The sequence below is a fragment of the Chenopodium quinoa genome, unplaced genomic scaffold (genome assembly GCF_001683475.1).
Source record: "Chenopodium quinoa cultivar QQ74 unplaced genomic scaffold, ASM168347v1, whole genome shotgun sequence".
Classification (NCBI taxonomy): domain Eukaryota; kingdom Viridiplantae; phylum Streptophyta; class Magnoliopsida; order Caryophyllales; family Amaranthaceae; genus Chenopodium; species Chenopodium quinoa.
The window spans coordinates 1,391,903-1,412,775 of record NW_018742907.1 but is presented as its reverse complement, the minus strand read 5'-3'; the positions used below and the strand labels follow the sequence as shown (position 1 = coordinate 1,412,775).

The 20,873-nt window shown below is 37.9% G+C and overlaps 2 protein-coding genes across 2 annotated transcripts; both read left to right on the top strand.

The window, feature by feature from the left end:
- The first annotated feature begins 1,566 nt into the window (after positions 1–1,566).
- On the top strand, positions 1,567–5,499 carry LOC110727583 (ferric reduction oxidase 8, mitochondrial-like). Its single transcript, XM_021907157.1, has 9 exons — positions 1,567–1,877; positions 2,027–2,252; positions 2,409–2,502; positions 2,585–2,770; positions 2,877–3,114; positions 3,485–3,812; positions 3,913–4,168; positions 4,271–4,965; positions 5,065–5,499. Exons 2-9 carry the CDS (start codon positions 2,060–2,062, stop codon positions 5,259–5,261), a joined length of 2,187 nt encoding a protein of 728 aa, XP_021762849.1. The 5' UTR covers positions 1,567–1,877; positions 2,027–2,059; the 3' UTR covers positions 5,262–5,499.
- Positions 5,500–19,116: 13,617 nt separating this feature from the next.
- Positions 19,117–20,663, top strand: LOC110727581. Its single transcript, XM_021907155.1, has 2 exons — positions 19,117–19,539; positions 19,630–20,663. Exons 1-2 carry the CDS (start codon positions 19,383–19,385, stop codon positions 20,100–20,102), a joined length of 630 nt encoding a protein of 209 aa, XP_021762847.1. The 5' UTR covers positions 19,117–19,382; the 3' UTR covers positions 20,103–20,663.
- Positions 20,664–20,873: the final 210 nt, after the last annotated feature.

Genomic DNA, 20,873 nt, shown 5'->3' with positions numbered 1-20,873 from the left:
TGAATGAAGTAGAATTATAATGAGATCTATTTTGTTCTACGATATTGCTAGTTAGTATGGAGTAATTTAATACTATCTCTAAATGATTAAAAACGTTATTATTAGACTTGTCAATTCGTGACTCGACTCGATTCCAAACTCGAGTTACTGAGAGAAGACCCAAACTCGACCCGACCCAAATGAACGAAAATTGACCCAATTTGACCCATTTATCATATTTGTAATGACCTAAACGATCCAAACCCCTCTAACCAATCATCTCAAGTGACCTGAAATCTAACCTGAACCCAACCCGTTGACTCGAATCTGAGCCATTGACACGAATTGATAGATCTAATTATTATTAATGATTTATGCGTAATGTTAAAGTAATTGTTAAAGGGATATATAATGGCCTTATGAAGGTCTTGTTAATATGTCTCAATATGTTTTATATTTTTATAAATATATACTCTGTAATTAAAGATAGTAATTTCATTTCCGCAAAAATAATTCTTGTTCAGTAAAATTAATTTCAATTTAGTAAAAATAATTTAAATTCAGCAAAAATAACTCTAGTTCAGTAAAAATATTTTTGCTGAACTGAAATTAGTTTGTCTAAAAATATTTTCAATAAAGTTTTAAAAAAAAAAAATTCAATGAAAAACGCTATAATAAAGTAATTTTCTTTTATTTGTTTCTTTGCAATAAAATTAATGGTCTAATTGAGAAACATTTGTAAAAGGAAATGCCGAAACGGGGTCAGAAAGGTGAGAAAATTTAGCTTCCCTTCTGAAGAACTTTTTCTCATCTTTAGAAGAGTTATTTTTCACCGTAAGGAATGAGAGAAAACGGACGAATAGTTTTCTCATAAAGCATTTTACACCTAACCAGACACTATAATCCAAACTAATAGAGGTTCTTATTTTTTTTTGGTGTTGTTGTCTCCTCTTAAGCGGCTAATAATAATTGATAGAGTATAAAATATATTTCTGGGCCTTAACCATCAACTTAATCTTTTAGTTGAATTGGTCCGCTAATATAGTATCAGAGCTAACGTGACACAAAGGTCACAAGTTATGCGGAGGGCCCATGCTGCATCCACACTTCAAGCTCAACGGACACTCGTGTGAGGGGGCGTGATAGAATATAAAACATATTTCTATACCTCAACCATCAGCTTAAACTTTTGGTTGAGTTGGTCCATGAACAACAATAATAATAATATAGTGCTTACTTTAGTTGAGTCCAAATCATTTAAAAAACACAGGGCCTTACTCTTTAAAAATATCATATTTTCATATATTTATGTGCTATAATATGATTGCATATAAGCATGCAAAGCAATTCACTAATTCTAGAATGAGCAATGACCCATCACCAGTCACAACTTTAAAATTGGTCCACCACAACTTAAGCCAGAACTTTATAATACTATTAGTACTATAGATAGCTATACGCAGATATTATTGCTATGATCCAAATATCCAAGCTTACGATTAATTATTTAATTATGCCTATCTTTAATTAATTATTTATCAAGTGACTGTTAATAGAAATATCTGACCGAAAGCAACGACCTTGTATGCCCAAAGCAAAACAGCACTTCCAAGAAGAAGATGTGACATTTTATACAATGTCATCACTACTTATCTCATGTAGTCAACAGTTGATCAGTGGTCCGAAAACATAAAAAGATGAGATTATAGAGAGAGAAAAAAAATGTTTATGAAGATCTCATAATTAATCTCAGGATCAATAAGAAAGTCCAATATTATATGTATGTGGTTATGTGGGATCATGTTAGATAGGATGATTGGATAATCGCAACAAAGCTTTGCCAACTCAACTATTTATGTCGGATCCAATTTTACATCAAAGAGGAGATAATCAACAAGGTATTTATTTCATTTGCTTACTAATACAATTATTTTACAAGATAGACAGATAGTGGGTGTGTAAATTTGCTAAGTCCACTTTCAGAAGCTAGCAATGTGCACACGTATTGCATCACTCTTTCTAATGTCTATTTGTTAATTTTTTTCAGGATTTTATTTAAACCAATCTTTTAATCAAGATTATGTGTGGTTTAACTTCAAAAAAGTTGGAAGAAAAAATGGCCAAAATTATGCTCTTAAACCTACTAAGAACACTGTTGATTCTGATATTTGCTGTGTGGACTATTCTTTGGTTTCTCAAACCCACCAAAATTTGGACCAAGAATTGGAAAAAGGTTGAAGATAGTATGCAGACAACAATTTTCAAATATAATGGTATGAAATTTTAGTACTTGTATATTATATATGGAGTATACACCGGAAATATCTTTCTTGGTTCATGTAGCTGACCCCATCTTTTCGAGGTTAAAGCTTCGGCATTATTGTTGTTGCCACTGCTGTTAAGCATAATGTATCTGAATTTTGATGCAGGTGTTTATTTTGTGGTATATACTTTTCTCATTATATTACTAGCTATGATTGGATTAATATACATGTATATGCAACCAATGAGGTCAATAAAAAGGTAATTATCAACTAAAATTATGCTTTGCTGAAACTTATGGGCTGATAGTTATTAACTAATTACACTTGGGTTTTGACTGCAGAGGAGTAAGGAGATGCTTAGCAGCTCTACATAATCCAATCATAGTAAAAACTCCTTTTGGTATGTTAACTGGAATTGATGTTATTGCCATGTTTTTAATTATAACTCTTTTAGTTTGGACATTCTATGCTAGAATTTCCAATGACTTCAAGAAGTTAGTACCAGCACAACACATGAAACTAAACATGTGAGTATTCTTAGCAATGCAATAATGATTATGAGCTAGTTAGTAGGACTAAAATTCGACGATTTATGGTTGGAATAACTGACTGAATTGAAATTTGGTATTTCAGTTGGCAGCTAAAGTTGTTGAGGATTTCAACTAGGTTTGGTCTGTTGGCGGAAATTTGTCTTGGATTTCTCCTCTTCCCTATCCTTAGAGGGCTGTCGATATATAGGTTGCTTGGTATACAATTTGAAGCTTCTGTAAGGTATCATATTTGGCTGGGGACGACGTTGACATTCTTTGCTATCCTGCATGGAGCAGGCACTCTTTTCATCTGGGGCATCAATCACCAAATACAAAATCAGGTTTTTGTATGATTCAGTCAAATTTAGCTATGGTAAAACTGTTTGCGCAAGTACATGAATTGACAGCTAACAGTGAGTCTGATTCTGTATTTATCAGTACAACTGTACAAGAAAAGTGTGTGCTTGTGTATTTGTGCTCTAATGCCTCTATAAACCTGCAAGGCCTTGTTCAAATATATTGATTAAATTGGTTTTTACTTTTTAAAACTAAATTTTGATGACTTACGAGTGTCTACTTGTTGTATGCTGTCACCAACACTCATTTTTGATTTTTGTGTTAAAAACTGGTTCATATAAATTGAAGAGAATAGGGTCTAACATGAAAAGGTCATGTTAATAACATAAATTCCTGTCAACAATGTAACTACAGATATGGAGTTGGCAGAAAGAAGGCCGGATATATTTGGCAGGGGGGATCGCTCTCATTACCTTGCTGATTATTTGGATCTCATCACTTCCCTTAGTAAGGAGGAGGAAGTTTGATGTATTCTTCTACATGCACCATCTGTATGTAGTCTTTCTTGTGTTGTTCTTGTTTCATGCTGGTGACAAGCATTTCTACATGGTATTCGCGGGAGTTTTCCTCTTTGCAATAGACAAGTTGTTTCGACTAATCCAATCAAGTCCAGAAACTCGCATTCATTCTGTGAGAATCTTCCCTAGCAAGATCATAGAGCTAACCTTTCCAAAAGATCAAAGTAAGCACCAAAGAATCATTCCTAGAGTTCATCAAAAATTGGAAATGGCAGAAAATGAATTATTTCTGTGTAATTTGTTTGTCTCGCCTATATTGTGCAGGATTGAACTACACACCAACCAGTATAATATTTGTAAAGATACCGATGATTTCCAAATTTCACTGGCACCCATTTAGCATTACTTCGAGCTGTACTGTCAACGATAAGACAATGTCAGTTATGATCAAATCTGAAGGGTGTTGGACAAATTCTTTGTATGACATTTTGTGTCAGGAAGTTGAGTCAAACAGCCAAACAAAATGTGTGCCTGTTGCAATAGAAGGCCCTTATGGACCGCCTTCATTTGATTTTGTCAGGTTTGTATGTCGTACTGCATTCTTAGTCTCCTATAGCCAACTAGAAAATATGATATGTTTTGTTAAGATAACTTCAGTAAACTCTCTGAATTTCTCATGCAGATATGACAATCTGTTGTTAATCGCGGGAGGAATTGGGATAACACCCATGTTGAGCATACTGCAGGAATTAGCCTCTGCTAAGGGTGATCTCAGTAACAGATGCCCCTCAGAAGTACAACTGATATATGTTACTAAGAACTCCCAAGACATTTCACTTTTGAATCCAATTTCTCATCTAGTCTTAAATCAACCCTCTGAATTCTGTCATCTGAAGCTGAAAGTTTTTGTAACCCGAGAAAATATGGCTAATTTGAGTCTTAAAGAATTACTGAGTTCAGTCTCTGCAGGGCGGACTATTCTCTTCAATATGAAGAACTCAAATTATTCATTTGGAAGAGAAAATATCAATCCTCTTTGGATGGGTGCTATCACTGGTTTTTCCTCTGCTATTTTTCTTCTGTCCCTTTGTTTCTTCAATCAGTTTCTGTTTTCACCCAAAATGAAATCATCCAAGCCAAGAACTCCCTCATCAGTAGTAGATATTTTTCTCTTATGCTCTTTCCTGATAGCTGTAGCATGTAGTACTGTAATTGCAATGGTGTTGAAATGGAGAAATTCAAAGACAGAACGCGAAATGCTATCAACAACTTGGGACAATGAAGGTGATTTGAAATTAAGCGCGATGGAAGAAGCAAGTACAAATACTCTGGAGGAACAAAATGAAATCCATTATGGAGCAAGGCCTATCTTCAAAGGTAGTTAATACATTTGAAAGGCGATTACAATATTCATGTGAATATATAACATTACATTACAACTAACAGCTTTTATTAATTTGATTGATGACTTAACAGATCTACTGCGAAAAATGGAAAGTGAATTCAAGGGATCAAATGTAGGTGTGGTGGTGTGTGGACCTGAGTCAATGAAGGATTCCGTGGCATCAGCTTGCCAACAAAAATGTCGTCAAGCCTTTAATTTCGATTCAAAGCAACAACAGCAACCACAGCAGCCTTTCTTTGTTTTCCATTCTCTCAACTTCAGCCTTTAGGGGTGGAGCTAAGTCGTACATAGTATGATGCTCCTGTGCATGAGTTCAAGCGAGGCCGTTTAATTTGTATGTAGTATGGTGCTCCTCCAAATCCAGGATACTATTTGTCCTGGTCACAGTATAGTACAAGTATAAAACATAAGATCTTGTGCCTGCTTAGTTAAATTTCTAACTTTGAACTTGCTTAGTAACACTACTAACTCCACCATTTAGAATATAAATAGCCTTTATTATTTGATTCTCAATCTAACTATACTGGTAACTTGCTAAGCTATGTAGAAGCTCTGAAGCTGATTAGTTGATTACATGTTTACAGTATGGTTTGATATGATCCTAGGCTTCATATATTCACCTGATAAAAACTACAAAGTAGTTGTGAGTACGAAATAATATATCGTTTAGGACATGTCATATATCTTAATTTATTTCAACTTATTACAAAACATTTAGATTATAATGCTTGAGAAGCAAATTATGTTTTCGTTATTTGATTCATAGGTTATAATTAGAAAAAAGAAAGACATAAGAATTCTCCCTAGGCGAACTGCCCGGGGTTGCCGGCTGTTGCTCCATGGCGAGGCAAGAATCATTTTACTAAACTTCGTATAGTACAAAATATATATATATAACTCCATCAGAGTTAGTTCCGTCCTAAAATTAATTATAAATAAGATGGATTAGCCAACTAAACTGGTTTTTCTTCATCATTCGACGTGAGACAATAGTCACAACTCACACGTAGGTTCGTTACATATTAACGGTTAAAATAAAACCACAAAACTTGTACTGAAAACAAAACAACTGCTGAGTAGCAAACCTCACCAACGAGCAACATAATAATGGAAAGAAGCAAATACACCATCACATGCATTTTAATTTAGTCAGCAGATTCATTCAGTCTAATTCAAGTTATATGCATGCAGTAGCAACCACCTGTTTGGTATTGGACCTTTGTGTCAGCTCACCTTCACCTCACAAATAATACAAATAAATAAATAGCTATTAAATACCTTGCCTAATTTATTTTCGATTTGAATTTTGCAATTATTTAGAATCATATAAATAAGATTTTTCATAGATTATTAGAATCATAAAACATGGTTGAGACACGTATTTGAAATCTCTGGCATGACCAAGTCGCTATTTTTATGATACAATAATTATAGTCTTTAGCATTAATTATTTATGCTAAATATGCCAAATATATACTCTCTTGCTCACTATCATTTATTTATTATAGTCTAATGTGTCGACAATGTATCAAATGTTGGTTTATGTCGGGTTTATATCATTTTTTTTTTAATGTTTATGGAGCCATAATGGAGTTTTAATGCAATATTACTCCTATTATAACTAACATTAACAAAATATTAGCTTAAATCCATGCCAATAATATTGCCTTTTCCCCTATGACTAATCGGCTGAAACAAACCAATTACCACTAAAAAATGCTATTGGTTAGCTATCTTTGGGGTCATCTCCAATTAAACCACTAATTGTTTATTGAAGGATTTGAGTGGAGTTGCTCGATTTAGATTTGTGGCCAATACTTTGACTTGTATTAGTACCAATTTAAAAACAAAGTCATTGGAATAAGGCTCAATTATTTTCGTTTTGTCATTTGTTCTCATTTTTAGTTTTCAGTTTTGTGTTCTACGGAGTATTATTTGTTCTTAGCTCAGGGGCTTTGCCCCCTCTCTTATATGAAAATTTAATAATAATAAAAAAAAAAAAAAACTAGCTTAACTTTATTACCTACATATAAATTATTGCTATTAATAGATATCAAATTTCTGATAAGCATAAGATTGGATAATTATGGATAATTATGTATAATAACAATATTGTATTTATCTTCTCCTTGTTTATAACCTAGAGTTTAGCATAGTTCTTATCTTTTAACTAGTTTGTTATTATCTCGTGTTGTATAAATATTTTCTGTACATACCTTGCCAACCTATGAAAAACAATTATTATCTTTCATGGTATCAAAGCAGGAAGATCCAAACACCTCCAATTTTTTTTTTTTTCCTCACCGTGCTCCACTTTTTCTCCATGGCTTCCACTCCATCTACAATCCCCAACGATGCTCTTCCCTCTTCTCCCCTTATTATAGTCAACCTCACTAATGTGGTCAAGCTTACCAACCTTAACTATTTATCCTGGCGCCTACAACTCGAAGCTATCCTAGTTGGCCATGGCTTATTCCATTTTGTTGATGGCTCCATTACTCCTCCTTCGCCCACCGTCACATTGGATGATAAAACTACTCCTAACCCTGCCTACACCACCTGGTTCCGACAAGATAAATACTTTTTGGAGCTTTTCTAGGCACCTTAGAAACCACCGTCTCCCCACTAGTATCACGCGCAACCACAACCAAGGAAGCTTGGGACATTCTAGCCCATACCTTTGCTCGTCACACACGTGGCCATGCCAAACTCCTAAAAACCAACCTTCGGTCTATAACCAAAGGAACCCAATCCATTACTGAATATATGAATGCCATCCGCGTTTGTGCCGACCAACTAGCTGTTCTAGGAGACCCCTACAAACCTGACGATCTTATTGAACGTGTTTTAGAGGGCATTCAGGATCCTGCTTACCAATCCGTTATTGATGCTGCAAACAACCGGGATACTCTTATTACCTTTGATGAGCTTCATGAAAAACTCCTTCTAAAGGAAGTTCAAATTCGTAACACACCTTCCCCCACTCCACTGCCCATCACAGCCCACGCCACTAGCACCCGCCCCACTGCCCCCTATCCACGCAAGCACAACACTACCACTCCCCCATCACAGTCTACCCGCAAGCACAGCTCCCCTACTCCATCTCCTACTGACAAAGCCACTAGATATAAGGGTAAATGCCAGTGGTGTCACACCCTCGGCCATTCTCTTTACCGCTGCACAGCTTTTCGCCAACGCTTCCCGGATGCTAGGCCCACTCTACCACCCCAGCAGCCCACGCCTTCCCCCCAAGCCAACCTTACCGTCGCACCTAATGTCTCTGCCTCCTCACCTTGGTTGCTGGATACCGGTGCTTCTCACCACGTTACCCATGATCTCTCTACTCTCTCCTTGCATCATCCATATGATGGCTCTGAAGAAGTAATTATAGGTAACGGTTTGGGTGTTTCTATCACCCACACTGGCTCTCTTTCTCTTCCTTTATCTCCCTCTAAATCGCTGCTATTATCTAATATTTTATGTGCTCCTAATATGTCTCGCAATCTTATTTCGATTTCCAAACTTTGCTCTGATAATAACCTTCTCATTGAATTTTCTTCTAATTATTTTACCTTGAAGGATCGCCTCACGGGGGCACCACTCCTGAAAGGGCCGGCTAAGCAGGGACTCTATGAGCTACCTCCATCTTTGGCCATTCTTGCACTCTCTTCCATCAAAGCTCCCGCAATAAATTGGCATCATAGATTGGGCCATCCCTCTATTTCAATTTTCAAACACATTGTGTCTGATTTCAATCTTTCAGTATCAAGCTCGTTTAATTTTAATTGTAACGCTTGCCAGTATAATAAAAGTCACAAACTCCCGTTTGCTCAATCTACTTTAGTCTCTAATGCACCTCTTAATATTGTTTACACAGATTTATGGTCTTCTCCCTTACATTCACTTGATGGTTTTAAGTACTATGTCATTTTTGTTGATCATTACACCAAATATGTTTGGTTTTATCCTCTCAAATTCAAATCTGATACTAAACAAATTTTTATTCGCTACAAAGCTTTAGTTGAAAAATACTTCTCTAGGCCAATCAAGATTCTTTACTCCGACAATGGTGGAGAGTATGAAGCTCTTGCCTCCTTTCTCACAATTGATGGAGTATCCCACCTTACCTCACCCCCCCCACACCCCTGAACACAATGGTTTTGCAGAACGCCGGCACAGACATATTGTTGAAATCGACCTATCTCTTCTTTCTCATGCACACCTTCCATTGTCCTACTGGTCCTATGCCTTTACTACCGCATCCTACCTTATTAATCGACTACCCACTCCAACTCTATCCATGAAATCCCCTTACCATTGTCTCTTTGGCGCACCCCCGAACTACCTCAAGTTGCGGTGTTTTGGTTGTTTATGCTATCCTTGGCTACGACCCTACTCCACCCATAAACTACAACCGAAGTCCAAACCTTGCATCTTCATTGGTTACTCCAAAACACAAAGTGCATATCACTGTTTAGACCCTAGCTCAAACCGTGTCTACACTTCTCGGCATGTACAATTTGTTGAAACCGAGTTCCCAGGCCTCACATTACAAAACACACAACCATCCAACCCAATCCCAACAGCCACGGCTTGGTGCCAGCTCTCCTTGCCACTCCTTCAAGCCCCGAGTAATCCAACCCCAACAGCCACACCATCCTCTACCGCCACAACAGACCCACCACCCACTGCCTGCACCCATGACCAGCCCCCAGAAGCACCCAACAGCCGTAACCCAGCACCCTCACGCACCACTCCAACAAACCAGCCCCCTGGCATCATCACTAGATCCCAAAACAACATATTCAAACCCAACCCAAAATATGCTCACCACACCACCATCCAACCAAAACCCTCTATACCACGCACCATTACACAAGCCCTTAAAGAACCTCAGTGGAAGCAAGCCATGGAAGAGGAACTAGCAGCACTCCACCGTCTTGGCACGTGGGTGCTCTCACCACCGAATGCTGCCACCAACATAATTAAATGCAAATGGGTTTTTCGCATCAAATACCATAAGGATGGTACTATTGAACGCTACAAAGCTAGGCTAGTAGCAAAAGGTTTTCAACAGCGTCCCGACATTGATTACTCAGCCACCTTTAGCCCAGTTGTAAAACCTGCCACAATTCGAACCCTCTTGAGTCTTGCAGTCTCAAACGGTTGACATCTTTATCAATTAGACATAAATAATGCTTTCTTACAGGGAAACTTATCGGAAGAGGTCTATATGACCCAACCTCCAGGGTTCACTGACCCTACACACCCCACACATGTATGCAAGCTCCGGAAGGCTATATATGGCCTTAAACAAGCCTCTAGGGCATGGTACACCGAATTAGCAAACTACCTTATTGGGTTTGGCTTTCGGCGATGTTTTTCGGATGCCTCATTATTTATTTATCATCACTCCACCACCCCAATATATCTTATTGTCTATGTCGATGATATCATTGCTACATGCCCTAATACCACCTTTCTTAATGAGTTTATCAAAAGCTTTTCTAACCGCTTCTCTTTGAAGGACTTAGGTGATCTATCTTACTTTCTCGGAGTTGAAGTCATGCCAACACCTCTTGGTCTCTTTCTAAATCAACGAAGGTATACTCTGGACTTGTTAGAAAAGCTCGGCATGCAAGACTCCAAACCAGCATCAACCCCCATGATTTTGACAGAACACTTAACAGCTTCTTCAGGTACTCCACTAGCCGTCCCTAAAGATTATCGCATGGCAGTTGGAAGTCTACAATACCTCACTCTCACAAGACCGGATGTTGCCTTTGCTGTCAACAAGCTATCCCAATTCATGCATTGCCCAACCACTTCTCATTGGACATCCCTTAAACGATTACTACGTTACTTGAGTGGCACCCTAGACAAAGGTTTCACAATATACCGAGAGTCTACACCAAATTTGCATGGTTTTTTGGATGCAGACTGGGCTGGAAATCGTGACGATTTTACATCAACAATGGGTCACATTATTTTCCTTGGTCGAACTCCAATCACATGGTGTTCAAAGAAGCAACGCTCTCTTGCTCGATCATCCACAAAAGCTGAATATAAGTCAGTGGCTACAACAACTGATGAGCTATTATGGGTCCAAAATCTACTCCTTGAAATGGGTATCAAGCTGCCATGCACTCCTAGAATATTTTGTGATAACTTAAGTGCAACATATCTCAGCGCAAATCCAGTGTTTGAATAAAAAATGAAGCACCTTGCCGTAGCCTATCACTTCATCCAAGAAAATGTTCAAAAGGGGCTACTACGGGTTGTACATGTGCCAACTGGTGATCAATTAGCGGACTTCCTAACTAAACCACTGTCTAGACCACGTCTGGATACTCTTCTAACCAAGATTGGACTCACTTACTCGCCGTCCATCTTGCGGGGGCATGATAAGCATAAGATTGGATAATTATGGATAATAACAATATTGTATTTATCTTCTCCTTGTTTATAACCTAGAGTTTAGCATAGTTCTTATCTTTTAGCTAGTTTGTTATTCTCTCGTGTTGTATAAATATTTGTTGTACATACCTTGCCAACCTATGAAAAACAATTATTATCTTTCAATTTCTCCTTCTTTTTGTTGTTTTGGTCGTGTTGACAACCTTAATCATGAAATGCATATCGTACTTTATTACAATATTCTACAGTATAATTTAATCAAATTGTACTCAATCTAGCTCAAGCGTACATACGCCTAGTCAAGTGCATATATCATATATGTTTAAAGAGATATGTGTGGTGCTCGTGCTGGTAATATAACTTTGGCTATATATTGATATAATACACTCTAGATTATTACAATTACATTATGTGAAAATGGTGAAAAGGAGAGAGCATAGAACATCCTATCCACATAGAATATGACATGAAATATACCAGATAATTCAGAATAATAACATGGAGATAATATAGTACGAGAGCTCTAGAAATATTTGGAGCAAAATAAATGAGAAGTGTAACTTAGTGAAGTACATACGTGGGTGGTTGGTGATGCCTTGGCCACATTTGATGCAAATTTTGAACTAACACCTAATCATGTGATTTGTTATGGTTGGATCGAATTTATCAAACTCAATGTCCTTATTTTATTACACAGAATAATTATAGATGATAGCTTAGTAACCTTAACATATATCATGCATGCAATCGCTTTCTGTCATTTCATTCAGGGACAAACTTGTGTCTTCTTGTGAATCAGAGTTTCATAGTGGTTTAGATCAACATGATGGACCCATGTTGTAGTTATTCATTGTCTCCGGTACTTTATAATTGTAGGGAAGTTGATTTTTCCTTGGTGTACAACTTTTGGTAGATTTTTTTTTTTTTTTTTTTTTTTTTTGTGTGACAATGAGAACTTCATAAATAAAGAGCAAATTACAACCTCAGAGCTAAAACTAACTAAAAACAAGCAAACACAAAAAATTAAACACACCAACAGCAAACTAGCAACCCTGTGTAACTTTGCTGAGGACCAAGATATGGAGTCGTGACGAAGACCACCAATTGCATAACACCATTGATTTCGGAGTCGGGAAAACCAAGAGAAACCTACCGAAACTTCATTGTGGACCAGGAATTGCCAACTTAACCGAAAAACTCGAGATGGACCGAGAGATGAGAACTGAAGCTTGCAAAAATCCAAGACCAACACTGACCGAAAGACTACACCCTGTTGTAGGAAACCTGACCATTGACACCACTTCACTTCCAGGGATGGCAAAGGGCAACTACTTCCTAGGAGTCTGGGAATACAACCAAAAGAGTCATATTTTTTTTATAACACTACCTTGAGAAACCTTGCACGACAATGCAGGTTCTCTGTCTGCAACTCTACCAACTGTGAGTGCAGGACATTGGAGGACTTTGCTTACCCCAAACTTTAAAGATGGGGAGCCGATTAACAGTGATGGCTGACTTTTCCATCACAAACACTAACAATGGGATGATAGCAACTGACCGAATACTCTTATCATCCCAAAACCACGAAACATCAAGACGAGCCAACAAACCTCTCCATTCAACAACACCTTCCTCCGGAAAACTCCAAATGCAGGAACCGTACCCCTGCACAAATAAACCCACCCCCTGAAAACACTACTATCAAACGAAACCACTCTAAAACACTCGGTGACCCACTCACCTGTAACTTCCAGGGAACCGTAGTCACACCCCAAAAAGGAAATCAACAGGACCATCAACACCACAAGAAAGGTTGAACTTAACCTTGCAACCTCTAACAAATAGAGCAAAACTGCCCAACAAGACCCCAAAGACAACACTCCTTTACCCTCCATAAAAGGTACTACCAAAAGAAGCCTCGGCACAAGACAAAACATCAATAACAAGAGACTCCCTTATTAAAGGCAGAAAGCCCAAACAACAAGAGCAAACTACCTAAGCAAAACAAGAACAAACCAGAGCAAACGGAGAACACCTAAAAAAACAAATAAATACTCACAAAGCTACTTGTTACTAGAAGAAGATTACAAGAAAATACCGCACCGTCGAACTCTGAACCACCACTGAGAATAGCCGCCAAAGGCCAACGCAAAAAGAACCACCTCACCCAAATCGAACCTTGGATTAAGGAAGGGAAACCCTAGCCTTAACTTTACCCTTTCCGCCGGGAGCAAAACTAACAAAATTCCTTTCGACGGGGGCAATAAGGATTGTAGGGTTTCGTAGTGACCCGACACTACGCGGAAGGAAACCCACCAAGACCCGCCCCTTAATTAAAACAATTAACAAGCATATTAAATTTAATCAAACAATATTAAGAACAAGAATTATACCTTTGTCGCGTGCTTCACTCCCAAAGAGCTCTTACTTCAAAATCCCGAAAAAACGAGATCTCCGACGGATCTTACCCTCGACCCGACCCGAACGTCCTAAGTCTTGAAGGTTAGACAAAACCCGGACAAAATAACTCCTACGAATCAAAGGTTTACTCTTACTTAGAGTTGTCTTTTTAATTCCACTCAAGGTTGTTCATTTCCCAATACCCAAGCTTGGTATTTATAGGGAAATGAACCCTTGAACTTCATTCCCCAACCAATGTGGGAGAATGAATAATTTGCTAATTAATTTATTTCTAAAATAAATCAATAATTAAATTCAATCACAATGCAACAAGTGTCAAGGGGAGAGAGAAGGTTAGGTGAGGACCATGGAGAGGTGGGGGGGACCATTGCCTTGCTCCCCAAGGCTTTCCCAAAGCCTTGGTCCCCACCCTCACAAAACCGCCTCACCCAAAAGGGCTAATGGGCTGCTGCCAGCTAGCAGTACCAGCCAGCCCAGCCAGCTAGCGCCAGACTGCCCAGCAGCCTCGCATGCTTGGTGCTGGTGCGTGCCAGTGCTAGGTGCTGGTGCGTGCTGGCGCTGGTGCTGGCCCTCACATCCCACACACCACACGCATCATCGCTGCACCCCTTCGCACAGGCTCGCACACCCAGCATGCGTGCTGCTAGCGAGCCACACATGCTGGCCCCCTTTGCCTCGCCAGCCACACGCAGCATCTTTCGCACATGCACTAGCTACGCACCATGCGCACTAGTCATGCACAACGTGCATTAGCCTTGCACCACACGCACACCCACGCATCATACAGCAATCTTGGTGCGTGGTGATGCTGGGCTGCTGTGCGTGGCCTAGCAATATGCTGGCGCCCAGGCCCTCGCACATGCATGGTGCGCTGCTTGGTGCTGCCATGCGAAGGCTAGCACACAAGCCAGCACGCATGCTGCGATGGGCTGCTTGGTGTGCCTAGTGCCTGCGATGGCAGCGATGGTGCCTAGGCATCATGCTAGGGCTGCGATAGCGCCTAGGCATCATGCTAGGGCTGCGATAGGTAGCCATGGCGCGCCTAGGCTGCGATGATGCACCTAGGCTGCGATGGTGCGCCTAGCACACCTAGTGTGCTTAGGCTTGCGCCTAGCCATGCTAGGTGCATACTAGCCTAAACTAGCCTAGCATCCACATGGCTAGGCCAGTGTGGTGCTAGGGCTATGTTCATACTTGTTGCTTTGTGATTTCGCAACGCTCGGCCTCGACGCCCTAGGCTCGATATCCGACGTCTGTATTCGTAAAACTCTGTTGACTCATTAAATCCTTTCGGATTAATTCGTCGTCTCGGATCGGTGATTCGATTAGGTTCGACCCGAAGGGTTCAGTTAAGATTAAGCTGTAACATCAATTGTACATTGATATTACTGATCGGAAGCGGCCTCCACCTAGGCATTCCGATCACTTGACCTTACTGAAGAATTAGCCCTGTAATAATTCTGAACCCTCTATCGGAAGAATACACTTGTTGGAAGGACACCATTCCTTTCAAGGATAGCCTTGGTTTCTTGTTTCGTTGGTTAACTGGGACCTAACACAACTGACGATCGTAAAACGTCCGATGAAATTGACGGAAAATCGGTCTCCTTGTCTTCTTTATTGAAAAACCTGAAAGGAAAGCAAAATAAATAAGCTAGCAGAAAAGAGCAGAGCTCGCCGTCGATGGAAAAGAGAAGGACGCCGATCGCCGGTGAGCAAGGGGTTTCCTAAGTTAGGTCGTGGAAGAGGTGGTGGGATAAGGATGGGTTTCCTATTTGGTAGAATAAGTTATAATCAAGCTACGTGGCACATACAATAATATAGGGGGCTACTAAACCACGTTCGGTATTTACCGGGTAACGCCTGTGTTTTTATATGAACTCCTTTAAGTAGCCCTTTCTTAAATAACTCTTCAATCTTCTCTCTCTTACTTTCACTTTTACTTTTCTCTCTCTTCACCTTAAGAATTTCATCCACAACCACCACAAATCAAACCACCACCACCAAGCAAACCACCACAATTCCGTCACCACCAAGCAAAGCCACCACAATTCCGTCGCCACCAAGGGTTGCGACCGGCTACAAGGGACGATGTCAAGAAATCGGAAAGGTAAGGGGGTTGGCGATCAGGTACTTGTTTTACATTTTTTTTTGTTTCAGTCGTTCCAGACGAACGCCTGAAATTTTAGAATGTTCCATGGAAGGAACACCTGAAATTTTAGATTCTCCCCCGGAACATTCTAAAATTTCAGGCGTTTCCCCCCATAACATTCTAAAATTTTAGGCGTTTCCCCCCTTGAACGCCTAAAATTTTAGAATGTTCCAAGGGTGATTCTAAAATTTAAGGCGTTCCTTCTATGATCACGAAATAAAATAAAAAAAATAAACGACAAAAATTTAGAGCATTCACCGACTCCGTATGCTTCGACGACCTTTCTGGTGGCGCTGTTGCTTCCTTAAACTCGTCCATTCACCGTTTGCGCTAATTGGTGAAAAGTAAAGCAACTTTCTTATAAAAAAATATGACGTGATGGTTATTCGTAGATGATGGTTGTTTGGTGGTTGGTGAGGTAACAAGTTAGAGAGTGGTTAAAGAAAGTAAAAGTGAAATAGGGTACATTTTATATGCGAGCATGTTTGTAAAGTCATGTTAAAATACGGGCCCGATAAATACCGACAGTGATTTAGCAATTCACATAATGTACTTTGTATAATATATGAAGCTGAGAAACTAGCTAGTATATGTTATACGAAGTACAAATCAACAACCAAATGACTTAATAATTTTCAAGCACAAGGATCATAGAATTACAAAATACTTTGTACCACCATTTTTGAAATTTATTTTAATAATATTTCGGGTTATATAATGAAAATAATTAAAAAGGTAGAGAAAAGGATTGCAAAAACCTTAATTCTGTCTTACTTTCAAGAAAGTTGGTTTGTGAGAGTGTATCACCCCGTAAGACTTGCCCTAAACAAGATCCTTGATTTGCATTGGGTTTGTCGTTGTTCTTTTGTTACGTCAACTAATTTTATACGCTGCTTAATTTCAACTTCATGCTTAATGTATTTGAATTGAATGTTCTCTTGTTCATATATGAGTTCTTTTCAAATCTTTTGACAAAGTACGTAAGTCCAATAAAATGCTGGATTATATTAGTGAATACAACCCCTACTCTTAAAAAACAAAAGCTAACATATCTTGCTTGTTCAACGGAGCTAGATACAGATTGAAGTATTATATATTTGTATGTACATATACGGTGCATGCATTTACCACATTATGTTAGCAAGATTGATAAAATAATATTATATCAAGGTTCCTAAATCCTAATTGAGAATATATAGGTCGTTTTAGATGTGTACAACTCAAATATTATAATGATGTGTTTGGTTTATTAAAGGTAATTAAGGATTTAAGGAAATGGGTTTTAAAAAAAGAAAAAGGAAGAAAATAGAATGTAACTCCCGTTAATATAAATAATTTTAGTAACAAAACTTTACATAATTATACAATATATTGTGGGGTTGTTTGGCAATCGACTGTTGGCTGTTGGCTTATTTGTTTGGCTTGTTTGACTAGCTGGAAATATTAGTTGTATAGATTGACTTTTTAAGTTAGTTGTTTAAACCAACTGTTTACAAAAGTGTTTGGTAAAATTATTTATGGTTATTAGCTATTTATTAGTGATAAAGTGGGCCAACAAGCCAATAGAAAAAGCTACTCCTATTAGCTTTTAGCGGAAAAGCCAGCTTAAAAGCCAATTAAAAAACATATATTTTAGTTGTTTGACCAAACTAAAAAGCCAAAACCTAAGCAAAAAGTCAATGTTCAAATACCCCCGTATATCTGTATGACTGTACATATCAATACAAATGTACCTAAAAAGTTTACATAATCTCTATCAGCTTCCGTCATCAATAGTATTTTTTTACATGCAGTAGTTTATATTTATAAATCAAAAGGCTTATTTTGAGCTACACGATATTTGTTAGTCCTTAATGATATTTATTGGGGATGTATAAGGATTTTTAGCGTTGTTAGAATGATTAAAGATGGTTGATATTTAAATATTAATTCTCTCTTTTGGGACACTTGTAACTGTTGGGCCATTAATTGTCGTGTCTTCACATCATTGTTGCTTGTACCGCGGCATTTCCTCGCTTAGATGATTAAACATCTAACTACGTAGTAGTAAGTTGTATCTAGGCAAGAATTCAGTATTACTATATTAGTTGTATCATCTATGTATTACGTCTAAATGGACCTAGAGAAGCAAGTAGTTTTATTGTCATAAAAAATTGATTGTGGGACGCTCTGGAAAAGCCATATATGGTGATTGACTGAGGTGAAGAGAGAGCAGAAGGACTACTAGGTGTTTATGAGGGGCGTTAGGAAAATGGTGGGCGGCAGCCGGCAGGGAGAAGGACAGTCGAGGTGGTTAATGATGGGGTGGTGCCCGTGGTGGTGATAATTTGTAGGACTATACTTGGAAGTAGGGAGTGTGATTTGTGTGTCCCTTAAGTTATTGGACAATATAATTACTTATATTTTAAATTGATTATTATTCCTTTGAATTGGTCTCAAATTGATGTTTCGTTTAGATTTTGATAACAATCTTTTAGTGTACATTGATTATTACTATTTTTGACCGTGTCTAATTAAATAAAAGAAATAAAATTTTACATTTAAAGCATACACTTTATATGCAATTTAACAAGATTTTATAAAGTAAGAACTAAGAAATATACTATATTCATCATATCATAAATTATATACGGATTATATAAAAGGTGATTAATTACATCAGGAGACAACATTTGTCGTTATAATTTTTTCAATTGTTGTGTTTCATACAATTATAAGCATAACTGCATTAACACGTTACATTTATAGACACGCAAATAGAGCTTGTTACATTTTTGTCAAGAAAAAATGTGCAAACTAAATTTTAAGATTCAATTTTAATAGACATACCCAATAGAATACTCCATAGTTAGCAAAAATTCGAGACTATTAAAAAATATTCATTAGGATGCCCGTTAGGTTTAAGAATATCATGTCTAATAAAGTTCGATCAACGATGCCCGTTAGGTTTAAGAATATCATGTGCAGTAAACTTGACACGCACATATATTCATAGTTTCATACATACATTACACACGACTTTTCTTTGTTCTCATTCGTTAATTTTCTTGACTCCAATAACTGAACAAAGATCACGGCCCAATTTCCATACTTGGTCCATCTTAAAATTAAAACAGAATATCCGAATATTAATATTTTCCCAACCTCTTTCCTTAACCTTTTCAAACTTCAAGGAACCGCTCTCTTCTTTCTTTCCATAAATTTAATTAAAACTTCTTCAATAAAAAAAATTAAAAAAATTAATTTCGTGTGGGCCACGGCCCAGTGGCCCACCCCCTTGTATTAGCCCTCCGCTATAAATAAACCTTCCATCTTTGAGGCTCAGCGGTTTGAAGCAACCACTTGACTTCAAAACCTCACATATTCTCTCTCTTCTCTCTTACCTCTTCTTCTCTATCAATGGCGGTCCAACTGAAAATTAATTCTACCTCAAATTCAATCAAATTTCTATGTAGTTATGGCGGCAAAATTCTCCCTCGTCCTTCCGATGGTAGACTTCGTTACGTCGGCGGCCTAACTCGCGTTGTCTCTGTTCATCGCGACATCTCCTTCTCTGGTGAGCAACTTTTTCGTAATTTTATTCCATTTGTGTTGATTCGAAGCTTCTAGAAGCGGTTAATTGAGCTTCTTGTTGTTCGAATTACAGAAATAATGGCGAAACTCGAGAATCTATGTGGTTATTCAGTGAATCTACGATGTCAGCTACCTAGCGAAGATCTCGACGTTCTCGTCTCGATCAAATCCGACGACGATCTCACCAATGTAATCGAAGAATACAACAAAGCGTCGTCAATTTCTGGTAACGAATTGAAGATCAGAGCAATTCTCTCTCCTCCGAAATCGTCGTTATCATCATCTTCTTCGTCATCGCTGTTAGTATCTCCAGCTTCATCGCCTTCATCTTCGTGTTCTGGCGCTGATCTCTCTCCTACAAACAGCGATCGCCGGAGATTCGTCAACCCTAAGCCGCCGATTCCGGTAACTGTTCGTTCATCACCGCCGGCGAGAAGAAGTCAATACGGCGTCGTTCGAGATTGTTACTACTACTATCCTTGCCATTTCCTAGCCAATTTTCGGCCTCCTTCATACTTCATCCAACATTCAAATCGCTTGCATTAATTTTTTTTCTAAAAATAAAAAAAAAAAAAATATTTTCGTCCAATTAAACAAATATATAGAAATACGTAATATAATTTTCGTATACATAGTAAAATTTGGCAAAATTGAACCAAAAAAAAAAAAAAAAAAAAAATCAGAAATCGGTCTTTTAGAGTTTTTGAATGGGGTCAATGTCAATGTAATTACGAGTAGTTGTGTAAAAATACTGGTTCTGTGTGTACTACTGAGAATCCGGAGTTGTTGAAATCTGAATGTTCAAAATTCCCATAATTTTCCGGTGATTCTCAGATTCTAATGCCTATTTTTTTGGCCTTGGATTTTTGGACCTTCGATTTAGCCGTTTTTTTTTTAATGGGTGAGCGCATTTAATGCTAATTTAACCAATTACATTAACACGTATAACCTGGATTTTTTTTGGAAGGTATTGTCCCTTTTTTTTATTGGTCACTTGTTTGTATATTACGTGTGTGTGATTTTTTTTTTTAACTCTAATTTGCGAAATTTCTATTTATATATTTTTTGTAATTTCCAGTGGTTCAATCATTTATTTTTCTGTGTTTATTTATGTACAAGTATTTAATATTTTGTGTGTGTGATGAGTGTGTGTGTATTGTGACTTGTAATTGGACTTTTGGTTTGTTAGATCATTTGGTTTGTGTTTGTTTTAAAGTAAATATTTTTATATGTATGTAATCATTAAAGTGCATACTAATTTCTGGGTTATTTCCATGATGTTTGCAGGTCAAAAGGGGCAGAAGTATTAAAAAGAAG